At 48.3% G+C, this 14698-nt stretch overlaps 1 protein-coding gene across 1 annotated transcript in view; it reads left to right on the forward strand.

Annotated features, from left to right (window-relative positions):
- The first annotated feature begins 1741 nt into the window (after window positions 1-1741).
- The window catches only part of CCDC33 (coiled-coil domain containing 33), a 344384-nt gene continuing 331427 nt past the window's right edge, over window positions 1742-14698 (forward strand). Inside the window, exons 1-2 of the mRNA XM_039492199.1 lie at window positions 1742-1777; window positions 2344-2547. Of these exons, the coding sequence (XP_039348133.1) occupies window positions 1757-1777; window positions 2344-2547 (225 nt within the window). The 5' untranslated portion in view covers window positions 1742-1756. The remainder of the gene's footprint in view (window positions 1778-2343; window positions 2548-14698) is intronic.

Below are 14698 nucleotides of genomic sequence, written 5' to 3' on the forward strand. Positions count from 1 at the left end.
CCTGTAAAGCCTCCCCTTAAGGGGTACAGATGTAGGCATAGTTTGACTTCTATATTTGGGGTGGGGGTTGGATCTGATCAAGCCAATGGGGCCACGCAAGGGGGGATGGGCAAATTCTGTGCCAGCCCACAGGAGCACCATTTCAGATTTATCAGCAGGGGGCCCAGCTTTAATTGTGATTCCAGGGGCTACTTAGGCAACTGAAAACTCTAACATTTTTTGCAGATAATAACTTAGAAATTATCTGACAGGAGCACTGTATCTAATTCCTATATCAATAAAGAAAATTAAATAAATATTAGACCCACTCAGCTATAATACTAACATGTTCTGACATTTTGTGGCAAGTCACTTAAGGGACACTGGTTAGGTTTAAAATTGTAATGTATATTCTTACTCAGATACGCTTACTGAAGTCAGAAGGGACCATTGTGATTATCTAGTCTGACCTGAACATTGCAGGCCATAGAACCTCACCCATCCACTCCTGTAATAGACCCCTAACTTCTGCCTGAGTTACTGAAGTCCTGAAATCATGGTTTAAAAAGAATTCACCATTTACACTACTTTAAACCTGAAAGTGACCGCTGCAGAGGAAGCAAAAAATCACCAGGGTCTCCTCTCATAAGGTAGGTTTTCCATTCCTCAGATCATCCTAATAGCCTTCTCTGCATCATGGGAGACCAGAATTGCACACAGTACTCCAGATGAGGTCTCACCAGGGTCCTATACTAACACTTTCCTGTCTCTACTGGAAATACCTCACCTGATGCACCCCAGGATTGTGTTAGCCTTTTTCGTGGCCGCATCACATTTCCGGCTCATAGTCATCCTGTGATCAACAAATACACCCAGGTCTTTCTCCTCCTCTGTCACTTCCAACTGATAAGTCCTCAGCTTATAACAAAAATTCTTCTTGTTAGTGCCTAAATGCATGACCTTGCCCTTTGCACTATTAAATATCATCCCATTTCTATTACTCCAGCAAGGTCATCCAGATCTTCTTGTCTGATATCCCAGTCCTCCTCTGTATTGGCAATACCTCCCAACTTTGTGTCATCTGCAAATTTTATTAGCACAGTCCCACTTTTTGTGCCAAGGTCAGTAATAAAAAATGTTAAATAAGATTTGTCCCAAGACTGATCCTGGAGGAACTCCACTTGTAACCTCCCTTTAGAATGACAGTTCACCTTTCAGTATGACCCAATGTAGTCACCCCTTCAACCAGTTCCTTATCCACCTTTCAGTTCTCATATTAATCCCCATCTTCTCTAATTTAAGTAATAATTTCTCATGTGGAACTATATCAAATGCCTTACTGACATCCAGGTAGATTAGATCTACTGCATCTCCTTTATCTAAAAAATCAGTTATCTTCTCAAAAAATATATAGTAGTAACGTTGTTACTACCTCTTGAATCCAGCAATTGAAATAATTGTAGAAAAATCTACAATTACTTTCTATCATTTATGGTACTTACTTTTTGCAGTTGACCAAGCTTGGAACAGATCATTTAACTTTAGGAAACATCTTAACAGCCCTCTCTTATCTTAATCACCTGTTAATCACTCTGTTTGTAAGCAAAGTTCTGACTCCCTGCCTCAGGGGCCTAAGCTGGGAGAAGTCTCCTATCTCCTCTACAGAACTCATTACATTGCACACTCAGGCTGCCTGCCTGCCTGAAGCTTGCAGTTTGGGGGATGCAATGACCCTCCCTGTCCCTCCAAACTCCATCCATGGGTACAGAGTCTGGGCATGATCCAGAGCCTGGAGGAGGTGATGCCTTCCTCTAGATCCTGAGGAGATGAGCTGCTGTGTGGACAGCTGCCTCTTCACGTGGCTTTCCTGGCAGCATGGCTCCAGCTGGAACCATGCTCTTATTGGCAGGATGTATTTGTAACTGTGCAGCAGAGGCCTCAGATGGGTCCCAGAAGGAGGCAGAGTTGTATTGGCGCCCGACCTGATCACCACATGGCAACCCAGTGGGTCTGAATGAGACAGTGCCATGGAGGATGGCCAGTTCCCTAGCTCTTCCAGCTCTCACTAAACCCCATGGAGCCTGACCCTGCTTGGAGGGGTTTCTGTGGCATCCCAGGGAAAGGTGCCACAGAGGTGGTATTCTACCCTGTGGAGCCCAGGCCAGAGAGGAACCTCTCCACCACCTTGGCAGAGAGGGGTGGTCTGGTGCATTTTGGGTAAGAGCAGGTCTGCTTTGGGAGACTATGAGGCTACTGGGGACTGGAAGGGTGCAGACAGGCCAAGATGTGCTGAATTTCTGACAACACCTCACCCTGTATCATGGCTGGCTCCCTCTGAAATATTGCTTGTGGTCTTCTTTTTAGCAGGTGACTGAGCTGCCTGGTGAGCCTGACCAAAGAGCCTTCCCAGAGCTAAGGAATGACTCTGCAGATGAAGTGCACTCCTCCTTCTCTCCCCCTTCCTCGCCAGCTGTGCCAAGGGGATTGCTGAGCAGTGCCAGTTTCCACCTCTCTTCACCAGGACACAGCCCCGAGCTGGGATCCCAGGACCCCTTCACTGGGTTGCAGGTAAGTGAAGGCACCATGGGGATTGCCTCAGTGTCTCATCCTCTGGATGGGAGGCTCTGGCAGGAGATGGTGATCTTTGCTGGAGACTTGCTGGGGAAATGAAGTGTCATGCCATTTTCTGGGCTGCTTTGGTTGGGGGTTCCAAGTTATCTAGACTGGAACTGGATCAGGTCTATTTAGACTATCCTATCCAGTCCATCCCTCAGGCTCTGAGTGAGGATGCCCCAGGCCATGTATTATCCAGTGCTTTTTGATGACTGGTTTAAAATAACCCATGGGACTGGGCTTCCATCACCCCCTTGTGAGATCCTTCCAGTCTCCTGGGCCTGCATTACAGGAAATGCTTACCCAGGCTACATGTATCTAATCTGAAGTCAATGGAGTTCTTTCAGAATGAATTTGACGAGTTTGACTCTTCATATCTTGTCCTAGCCAAGTCCCGCCAGCCACCTGGTCATTGCATTGCCTCCCTCCTGCCATATGGTGCTCCAGTGAGGTTGAGAGAGAGAGAAAAAATGGAGCCTTGGAAGCACAAGTTCTGAATCCAGTGTGGGAAGCAAGCCAAAGCATGCCAGCTGATTCATTCCTGCTGCCTGGTGATTCACTTATGAGGAGAGGCCAGGGGGAATTGCTCAGGCTCTTGCTAATCTCCCTGTTCTCAGTTCTCTGTTCCTACACTCTGTCCAGGCTACACTAGTGTGTGAGAAGTTCACAGACACTAGCGAATTTATCCTCCCAGCCCCTCTGGGAGGTAGAGGTGACTGAAGCCTTTGATCCTGCCTTTGTATTGTTGGTAGCTGGAGCAGCATTAATATATGGAGCTGCGGCTGCTGACTTTGCAGATTCCAGGAAGGAGAGCTCCCAGGAGCCGATGACCTCACTCTGCAAAAACTGCAATCAGTGGGGTTTGTGGTTCTGGTGCTTAGAGAGTGGCTGGACTGTACTGTACTGGAGGAGGGGGAGGGAGCATGTCCCTGACTGCACATGGATGAACATACTGGTCAGGCCACACCGAGCTCTTACCTGTTCCATCCAGGTGGTGCTGCTTTGGAACCAAGCTCAGAAGGAGGCCTCACCTTCTGTTCTCAAGGAGGCGTTGCATGGTGGTTGCAGTTTGGATCATCATCAGGGAATGAACTGGGCAACTCTGGGGTAAAAGCACAAGCCCTTGTGTCTTAGGCTGAAGGACTAAAGCCCAGCTTCTCCTAGGTATTTAGGTACCTAGTGCCCAAGGGAGTTAAGTGCTTAAGGATCTGGGTCTAACCCCCCCTAGCTGGGGGCTGTAGCAGAATCATATCTTCTTTGGATCAGACTGAGAGGGGGGCTCATGATGATACCTCATGCACAGGGGTTATAATCACCTAGCCCATGACATGCCCAGTGCACAGGCCTTGAGCATCCCCTCCCCTGATGTACAGGAGAATCCACACCATTCCCACCCCATCTAGGATATCCTAGGATATCTAGGATTTCACCTGATAGGACCAGCTTTGTCGTCATGCGGGGGGCGGGGGGGAGGGGAGGAGGATTATTTTTGTTAAGAAACCACAGGTTTGGGAGATGTTTTCACCCTTTCCCATGATCATTGTGACCCCAGGTGCCAGAGAATGAAACTGACTAAAAGCAAAAGTGAAACTGATCAGTTTGTTTTCACTGCCCAGATGTGGAAGAAACAACCTGCATGAAGTGGTGGATGAATGTTTTAAACATTGACTCAGTTTCTCTAATCTCAGGAGTTATAGTTGCAGAATCAGGGAGACACCTAATCAGTGTTGCCAACTCTGGCAATATTGAGTGGGTTGCTTAAAGCCTCAGCTCCTTGAGACCTGTGATTATGGGAGGATTTCAGTTGTTGTTTTCTTTAAAGTAAGCTTCTCTCAGGGAGAGAAGCTGGAAAATGAGACTCCTAAAGTTTCGAACTAAAAAGCAAAAAAACAGGGTAAACATGTATTACTTTTATAACATCTCATGATTTTGGGAGCCTGACTTGTGACTTTGGAAGTGCTTTGGGGTGGCAATACCACATCTTTATTTTACTGCATCATTATTACTTGTATTAAGGCCCCAGTCAGGAATCAGGGCCCCAGAGTGCTATGCAAACATGTCATAAATTGACAGCCCCAACTCTGCTGTCCTCTGTGTCTTTTTTGTTTTATTTTGTTTTGTTTTTTTAATGATAATAAGCACCAGGCAGAGTCTTTGGGCCTGATTCTCATTTACACATGGTTCTCCCTTACACTGATCTGGTTATGTAAAGGGGCCTCGTAGTGGGGTAAATATAATTTAGGCTCAGAGGGTTGCAAAGGGGCTGTCGTGAACATGTGAACCTTTGTCTTGCTTAATCCTTGTTGCATAGAGAAACCAACAGTTCCTTTTCACTGGCACTAGCGAAGCCCTAGGCTTTATGGACCAGATCCTGTGAGGTGCTGAGCACCGTGTCCCATTGAAGACCAGGAGAGTGGAAGGTGCTGAGCATCTTGGAGGAAGCCTTCCACATCTTGAGGCAAGAGCTCATCAGCATGCAGCCAGCATGGCTGAAAGTAGAGACATTTGTCAATGGCAACAAGGGAAGGAGCCTCTCCCCTTCCCATAATAAGCAGAACATTCACTAGGAGGAGAGGATTATTGGTGAGCCTGGATTGAGTTTGCCCAGCAAATGTGTAGGTGCAAGCCCTTTGGAACAGGGGGCGAAGGAAATCGATAGTAATCAGTGCGAGCTGGAGTGATTGCAAGGTAAAGTTAAGGTAGCAGCCTCAGCATGAGCTGGGGGTGGCAGAGGAGGCATTAGCAAATGCAATTTATAACCTCAGCTCCCAGGTCCCCAGGGGGAACATGACAAGCTAACGCAGCAATAAATCGTGCTGCGCTGATGTCACTCTGGAATGACTTTATTTAAAAATTGCAAACCAGGAAGGAGGCAAGTGTTAACTCTGCATTCTCCTGGTTAAGGGGGAGATTAATGCATCTGTGTGCTCTGGTGATGGAAGATCCGATGGTGACTGAATGTTTCTGCTGCTTTGTGTGAGGAAGAAAACCCACTTATTTGTATATTTGTGATCAAAATACATTACCTGTCATCTAGGGCTGGATCCTTGGCTCCTAGGCTCCTGCACCTAGAGGGCTGCATGAAGATTCCCCTGAAGCAGAGGAAACTTTGAGGGTGTGTGGGGAGTGCAGCTGGCCTACCTAGCTCAGTGGCATACACAGCTCACTCCCTTTGCAAGCCAAGGAGCATATCACATGCAGAGGGAGGAATGCAGTTATAGAATCATAGAATATCAGGGTTGGAAGGGACCTCAGGAGGTCATCTAGTCCAACTCCCTACTCAAAGCAGGACCAATCCCCAGGCAGATTGTTACCCCAGTTCCCTAGAGGGCCCCCTCAGGGATTCAGCTCACAACCCTGGGTTTAGCGGGCCAATGCTCAAACCACTGAGCTATCCCTCCCCGCCACCAACTATAGTACACCTATCATGGAACAGTTCATATGGGACTATGGCCAGCATAAAGACTAAAGGCTGCTTTTAGTTACACCTGGAACTATTTTGGCTCCTAGCATACCCCTGGGTCTGCTTAAAGTCACCTTTCCCCTCCCACTCTTCAGCTTAGTCACAGTGCAACTATGGAGTCTGTCCCTGCTGTACCTGGCAACATACAAAAGCCACACCAGTGGAGGACATGTTACTGGAACATGCTGTACATTACAGAACTGACCAGCTCTGCAATGTACTGTCATGTAGCTATTATAGTTAAGATTTCAAACAAGTCTAATGCCACTTGGGAACCTCCTGGTTTTCCCTGTGAGAGGCAGGATGGATCATGATTATCGTATTGGCCAGAGACCTGGCTGCAAGTGCTTGCTCTTCTACCATGGATTTCCTGTTTGACATGGAAAGTCAGTGCATCTATCTGTGCTTTAGTTCCCCATCTGCACAATGGAGATAATAGCACTGCCTGACCTCATGGGGTGGGGTGGGGTTGTGAGGTTAGGTACTTTAGAGTCTGAGGTGCTCACATACTATGGTAATGTGGGCTATATAGGTATTTAAGATAGACAAACTGTGCTGCACATCTCAGCAATAACAGGGTTAGAACTCATTCTCATGCTCCATGTGTGCCTGGCATGTGAGCTAAAGGGGACTTGCTGTTAGCGCTATAGAGTCTATGACACACACTCTCAAGACAGGAAGTTTGCTAGAAACCAATGGCTTGCTGTTTGATGTCTGTGCAGTGCCTAGTGCACATGGGGGTGTTTCGTTAATTATAACACTTAGAACACAAGCACAAGGCCAGGCTGTCAGTGTGCCTTACACTTACCTTTTTGCACCAGTTATTTCATTAGAGGATTGGGCCAAAAGAAATATGATGAGGTTCAACAAGGACAAGTGCAGAGTCCTGCATTTAGGACGGAAGAATCCCATGCACTGCTATAGACTAGGGACCGAATGGCTGGGCAGCAGTTCTGCAGAAAGGGACCTAGGGGTTACAGTGGATTGATTAGGGGGCTGGAGCACATGACTTACGAGGAGAGGCTGAGGGAACTGAGTGCAGAGTCCTGCATTTAGGACGGAAGAATCCCATGCACTGCTATAGACTAGGGACCGAATGGCTGGGCAGCAGTTCTGCAGAAAGGGACCTAGGGGTTACAGTGGATTGATTAGGGGGCTGGAGCACATGACTTACGAGGAGAGGCTGAGGGAACTGAGATTGTTTAGCCTGCAGAAGAGAAGAATGAGGGGGGATTTGATAGCTGCTTTCAAATACCTGAAAGGGGGTTCCAAAGAGGATGGATCTAGACTGTTCTCAGTGGTAGAAGATGACAGAACAAGGAGTAATGGTCTCAAGTTGCAGAGGGGGAGGTTTAGGTTGGACATTAGGAAAAACTTTTTCACTAGTAGGGTGATGAAGCACTGGAATGGGTTACCTAGGGAGGTGGTGGAATCTCCTTCCTTAGAGGTTTTTAAGGTCAGGCTTGACAAAGCCCTGGCTGGGATGATTTAGTTGGGTTTGGTCCTGCTTTGAGCAGGGGGTTGGACTAGATGACCTCCTGAGGTCCCTTCCAATCCTGAGATTCTATGATCCCCACTGCTGCTTGGCTCCCACCATACACCCTCCCCCACAGTCAGGACAGCATCTAGTCCTGTGCCAGCACTGAACTGCAGATCGCTGCACTGGCAGTCATCACCATAGTCTCCTCCCCTTGCTCTCCTCTCATGGCTTTTCCCCTGCATTAGCTGTATGCAATTCTGTACATCATAGGGCTGGCTCCATCCATGGCATAAACTATCAGAGGCCTATGGTAGTCGATGGAGCCACACCAATTTACATCAGCTGAAGATCTGGCTCCATGTTCTTTACTACACTGAACAACTGCCGTTCATGGAGCTCCTTCTCCTCTCTTCCCTTTCTGTCTCTGCTTCCCTTCCCTGCCTTTCCCCCCCCACCCCCAACCTGGCCCTGCTCCTCCTATCTGGCCCCTGCCAATGAGGCTGGATTCATCGTTAGTTAAAATCCCCACCAAGGCCACTGGTTTTGCTGAAGTGACCCCGTCATGTTAGGATTATCCATAACCCCCCCTTGGAAGTGCTGGATGGGCAGGGATGATTGCTGAGAATATGCAGGCTTTGGCCAGAGGCTGATGGAAGGAACCTAAGGGAATTCCCAGCAGAGAAACACAGAGACTAGGGAACTTGTTTAATAGACCACAGTTTTGTTGCCATGTTTCTCAAGTATCGTTAAATCAGTGTATAGCATCCCCTTTGCCTGAGTAGAATATGCAGCGCACTTAGGCAATTCTATTATTTCTTTGGCCAGGAGATCTGGTCTCCAACTTATTGGGCTCTGATCAATCATGCACACCCAATGGCTTCAATGGAAGCAGGAATGGGCCCTTGATTGCTGCTGAGTACCATTGGATGTCACTCCATGTACATCACTGATTGGCTAAGTAAACCTCTATTGCATTCTACTTGTTTTCCTTAGTGGGGGTTAAAGCTTCAGCTTGGAGACCTGGACTCCAATGTGGCCTGGGTCACAAGTGAAATGAATTTGATGGTCTCAGCCTAAGCCCTATGCAAGGGATCACAATTCTGCATAGTTGGCAGTCTCTGCTCACAACACGGCTAGGAGCAGGATAGCAAGGGGTTGTGGCAGGTCAGGATTAGTTTGGCTAGAACTGCAAGGGAGCTTGTATGGTACCTATGCACATCGACTTCAACAGGCTTTGGCTCAGGCCCATTATGCCTTGCCCTAGAGCTAACAGAGCCTTCCTTTCAGGCCTTCTGAATCTTGCTGCAATGGGGGTTAATGCTAGTTCCTGTCTGAAATGTGTGGGAGGAGATGGGGTGCACACAAACCACAGGGTTGGCACTCTGGTTTTGCTTTCACAGAGGCAGCGGAGCTCATGCAATTTCAATACGATCGTCTTGTTTGAGCTGGAGGTAATTAAAACTGGGTTGGATGCAACTGGGGGATATACAGTAAGGGACAATACTGCATTAGCTGGGTGAAAACAGCCAAGATGCTTTGCCATGGTGGCAATGGGGCCTAGTGGACCTGAGTTCTAGTCCCAGCTCTGCTACTGACTAAGTGTGTGGCCTTAGGCATGCCACTTCACCCTTCTGTGCCTCAGTTTCTACATCGGTACAAATAATAATACCCAGCCCTTATATAGCATTCTTCATTAGTAGAGCTACTGAGATCAGTGGAAATAAGGCTAATAGAGGTCAGTGGATGAGAAGGGCTGACTATTATCATTAAGCTGATCTGTTTCATCTTGAGTCTCTCTGATCCTCCTTTCCCACTGACAGTAAATTCTGTACATTGTGTGGCATAGGGACTCAGCTGGGTTAATGCTGGGTGCTGGCAAAAGGTAGACTCTCAGTGACTGAGCGAGGCTTTGCCTCCTCCATGGGACAGAGATGGACAAAGCTCAGCAGAGTCAGGCTGGTGGCAGTGATTGATGGAGAGTTTATGGGCACAGCTCTACCAGCAATAATCTAATTCCTAAGCAGTGCAGGATGGGTCAACTGTGCGGTGAATGGGTCCATAGCTCAGTGAACGATAGGTGACTAGATCCATGCCAGAGCAAAGCAGAGGGAATTAGCGATACGGTGCATAGGTGGATTCATCGGAGAGCCTGGTCTGGCAGTGCAATTTACATTAGGAGACTCCTATTGCTCTCTAGCCTCCGTGCTCTGTCTGCCTCATCGGAGGGCTACGCTGCATTGCCCAGATCTACAAACATCTGGGCTGGGCTGTGACTTTGCACAGCCCTTGGCTTCTGCACAGAGCACATCTCTCATTAGCTGAGGGGCTGGCTGGGCATGCGAAGAAGAGGGTGATTATTCAGGTCTGTGGTAGACAAGGGATAATAGCTAGGAAACAGAGATCCGCTAGGAAGGCCAAGCTAGGGATAAAGATTTTTGTGTTCTGCAGCAGCCTGTGTGTAATATATTCCTAGGCACAGGCAGGGAGGCTCTGCTGGCTATGCAAGTGCCTCTCATGTATTCCAGGGCAAGCTGATGGTAATGATTTCAATATCTATTTGTAATCATATCAGTGAGCATTAGGATCTGCATGTAAACTCTGCTGCTTAGTTCAGTGCTTGGCAAAGAGGCCTCCAACCCCCTCCAACAGAGCTTTGTGTCTGAGGAGTTGTACTGACAAGCCCTGGGTCTCTTTGGAGCCACCTAAGGAAAGAAGAGAGTGGGGGCAAGGAGTCACAGTGTAACAAATTCAGATGCTGTGGATGAAATCACTTCATCATGCTGTCCCTGATTTTCCCCATCTGGGAAAAAGAACACCTCCTTTATCTAGTCTACTTAGCTTTTAAGCTCTTTGGGGCAGGCACCATCTCTTACTGTGTCTGTACGGTGCCTAGCTCAGTGGGCCTGTGACGGGGTATATCATGCCCTGTGAAGCCCTCCGGGAGGCCCTGCAATCTTACCACACCCACCCCAGAAAAAAGGCAGTAGAGTGGAGTCCTTCAAGTCTCCTAGAAGGCTGCTATAAAAGGAGTTGTAGGGTCTGGACAGCTCATTTGCTGGCTGGAGCCAGAGGAGGAAGGATGCTGTTCCTCGCTGGCTGAGGAAGCTGCAGCAGCTGGACAGAGCAGACACTGGCTGGGACTCCCACGGCTGGGAGACTCCACAGGGACAGAGACTGCAGAGAAACCCTGCCTAAGCTGGGATGGGACTGTGAAGCTCTCCAGGCCTGGGAGAGAGAGGCTTGACAAGAAGGGCCAGAGACTGTTATATGCTCACCACATGAAGGGGCCTGAGAGAACAGGGCAGAGACTGTTACAGACTCTCTAGGCAAGGAGGCTGGGGGTGACAGGCTGAGGACCCAAGAAGCCGACAGGACAGAGTGGGAAGCAGCTCAGGGAATTCAGCAACAGACACTAGTGAAGGAAGCAACAGGTGGCTGCTAGTCATAGACCCCTGGGTTGGAACCCAGAGTAGTGGGCAGGCCCGGGTCCCTCCACCCATGGCAGAGTGGCCAAGGGCTGAGAAGGCAATACATTTCATTTGGAGCCCGAGAAGGGGGCATGTGCTTAAACAGGCCCAGAGACAGGACTGAAGACCTTGGGGAGAGGCCAACCATTCATTGGACTGGGTTACCCCGGAAGGAATTTGTTTTCCATTTGTTTCATACAGACTGTGCGTGACTCGTCCAAAGGCCTGAGTCACTGAAAACCCATCTGAAAAGAGAAACTGCTGGCAGAGGGCACTGCAAAAAACAGAAGTGTGCAGGCACACAGCCAGCCAGGAGGAAATGCTTTGTGAGAGGCAAGTGGCCACACCTGTATAGGGCTCCTAATTGCAGTCGGAGTCTATAGGTGCTACCTTAATGCAAATACAAAATAAGAAGAATGCAGACAGCAAACCCAATTGTTATAGAAATCACATGTGTGCCTGGGACTAGACCACTAGCTCTTCAGCTCCAAGGAGCTCACTGGAGTCAGTGGCAAAGCTTTATTAACTTCAGTGGTGCAGATTCATGCCTCAAGAGTGCTGGCATCTGTCACTTGAGCTGAAGAAGATGTCTCCTAGCGTTAGCAGTGGCACATCCCTTATCTGCTCTGTGTGCTTGCCACTACCAGGCAGCATCCCTCACGTGGTTGGAGCCCATGGAAAGAGCAGCCAGTTTTCAGGGATCCATGCAGCACATTGACTTTTGTAGCAAACCTACCAAGGATGGTTTTGTTTCCAACCCTTCTAGAGCCGTGTGCTCTGTATGGCTCAAGTATTTATACAGCTGTCTGTTGCCATCATGATAGAGGGTATCACAAGCTTCCTTAAGCAAGAGGGGTTGGTTAAAGAATACAGTTGCAGCTACAGTCAGACAGGATTCCTCACAGCTCATAGTCCTGCTCTGTCTCCTTTGTTTACCAGGGACCAGAACCTGTGTGTAATGCTATGGCACACAGAAACATCTAGTGGCTGAGTAATATACTGCAAATAAATACATTAAAAGAAGCCCCAGTTCCTACTTGGTAAATGTGATACCTCAGTTTTCCCCATACAAACAGGAAATGACTCTGGTAGGTCCCACTGTGTTAGCAGCAGGCCTTGGTAAATATTGACTTCCTAATGGGGACCATAACACCAAGTTATCTTTCATTTCCCCTTTCCTCCTCCCCACTCCCCCCCAAAAAAGGGCTTGAAAACCATCTCTGTTGAGTTTTACTCTTCTTTGCAAAGTGTCACAGGGTGACTAGTCCTTTAAGGGGAGATGGGACCAGCCCTACCTGTAACACACTTGGCTTGCCTCCTCGGGTGGAGAAAATGAGCAAAGTCACATGCTAGGCAGGTCATGTGGCTAAATCAGGCCTTTTGGGATGGAAATAGGACAGTAGCCCTTGGAGAGACAGAAGGGGAAAAGGGAGACTCCAACTAGGAAGCTCTCAGTGTTGCTGCTTGGTGGAGACACAAAGAAGCCCAGAATGGATAAGAGGAGAGAAGACAGACCCTTAAAAAGGAGGGGCCGGCTGTAGATTGGGGTGAAGGACGCCTCTGCTTGACATTGGTCTTGGCTGCCCTGGAAAGGGTGGCCTTTTTAGCTTAAAGGACTTAGCCAGAGGGTTGAGTCATGGCAGCAACTGAAGCAGGCATGAAGGTCAGGAGATCAACCTGAGTGAGGGAAATCGAGGCAGCAGTTAGCCCAAAGCCACAAGGGATGAGTGGTGCTGCTACACGAAATGTAGCCCAGTCAATGCATGTCAGATCTGCTCAGTGAATCCCTTATTATTTATTTGTATGGTGGTAGTGCCTAACAGCCGCAGTCATGGACCAGCACCTCATTGTGCTAAGGGCTGTAGAAACAGAATAAAAAAACATGGCCTATACAATCTAAGTAAGATAAGAGACACCAGGCGGATACAGACAGGAGAGCACAAGAACAATCCTGAGGTTGTTCTTCCCTGAGGACAGGTCCTATTTAATCTACCATGTCAGGAGACCTGGTTAGAACATGGTAACCCCTTGACATGATTCAAACGGAAGTGTTTTTAACAGTGTTCCCAAATGATGCTGCAGCCATAGATTGCTGTGGGGCTGTAGCACAATTTGAAAATGGGATTAAAACAAGTTCTAGTCATAGCTACATTGTAAGACTCAACCATGTGTTAGCTGTGTCAATGGACTGAAGTGATGTGGCTGGGTCTGCTAATGCAGAAGGTTCGAGTGTAAGTGATTTATAGTATAACATAGGGCTGGTCCACACTAAGAAAGGGGGTCGAACTAGGGTACGCAAATTCAGCTATGTGAATAACGTAGCTGAATTCGAAGTACCCTAGTTCGACCTACTCACCCGTCCAGACGCGGCGGGGTCGAACTCCACAGTTCCCCCGTTGCCTCCACCACCGCCGTTTGCAGTGGTGGAGTACCGGAGTCGACCGCGGCGCTTCCGGAGTTCGAACTATCGCATCTAGATCAGACGCATTAGTTCGAACTCCGTGAAGTCGAACTCACCGCGTCGACGGGGAAGGTAAGTGTAAACCTACCCATAGACTTTATAGTGGAAAGGGGAGGTGGTCCTTAGAGTCAACAGCAATTATTTTATTTTTTAAGCTGAATGCATAAAACAGAAGGAGCAGCTATAAGTAGTAGTTGAATTGCAGCGTCAAGGGACTGATCTACACTGGGACAATTTTCTAACCAGGTTAAAAACAATTCAACAAAACCGATTCTGAAACCAGGAGAGAGCCTCAAGCTGGGACTTTCCAGTCCAGAAATCTATTATCCCAGAAAAGAAATCCAATCCCCCATCGATCCAGCAGAGACATATATTAATGCAGGATTTAGGCACCCAACTTTCAATGGGAATTGGATACCTAATTTCCTCGGAGACCCAGGCATGGGGCAGGCCTGGTTTAAAAGGCAGCCTAACCTGTTTTGGTTGTTTTACTCCATGTGTTGCATCCAGCCACCTAACATAGGGTCTAGGCTATGACTTGAACTGGCTTGAAACCTGGTTGAGCTGAGCAGGTCAGCTATGAGACGCAGAACCAGATCAAGATCCAAACTTTTACAGACTGTGGCTCCATCTCTAGTGTCTGTTGCTTTGCTGCATGAGATTTGGTTGGGGGATATGGGTGGTTGTGGAACAAACAGGTCTCGTTTTAGGTACGTGGCAGAGCGATGGGGTAAATGCCATAGAAGGATGGGAGATGGATTGAGTCACATCTGATGTCCCAGTGCTGCTCACTTGTTTTGTGTGTCCAGCAGCTTCTCCTCATGTCACTGGGGCTGGGTGTGTGACAGGGCTATTAGAGCTGCTCACTGCAGAGAATTCTCTATTAGCCTGTGATGAATGGAGTGTTGTCTCCCTCTGCCCAGAGTCAGGCTAGTTACTGATTCCCCCCCACAGCCAGCGCTCCGTTGTTCATCAGTGTCATCATGCCTGCTACATAATGAGCCTTGTGGGAGGCCTGAGCACTTTCTAGCACCTGCCTGTCAGGGGTGTTATTAAAACACTGGCAGAGTGTTGGAGGGAGGCAGGGTGAATAGGGGCCAGAGACAAATAGATTAATTGAGAAGTCCAGTGAGGATGAAAAACAAACTTCCCCAGCAGGTCCTGCCAGAGGCTTCTGGTGCCCTTGATCTAAATAAACACTGCGCAGCAGAGCATGGGCCACCAATTCGTAGGGC

Source organism: Mauremys reevesii, linkage group 10 (assembly GCF_016161935.1).
Source record: "Mauremys reevesii isolate NIE-2019 linkage group 10, ASM1616193v1, whole genome shotgun sequence".
Taxonomy (NCBI): domain Eukaryota; kingdom Metazoa; phylum Chordata; order Testudines; family Geoemydidae; genus Mauremys; species Mauremys reevesii.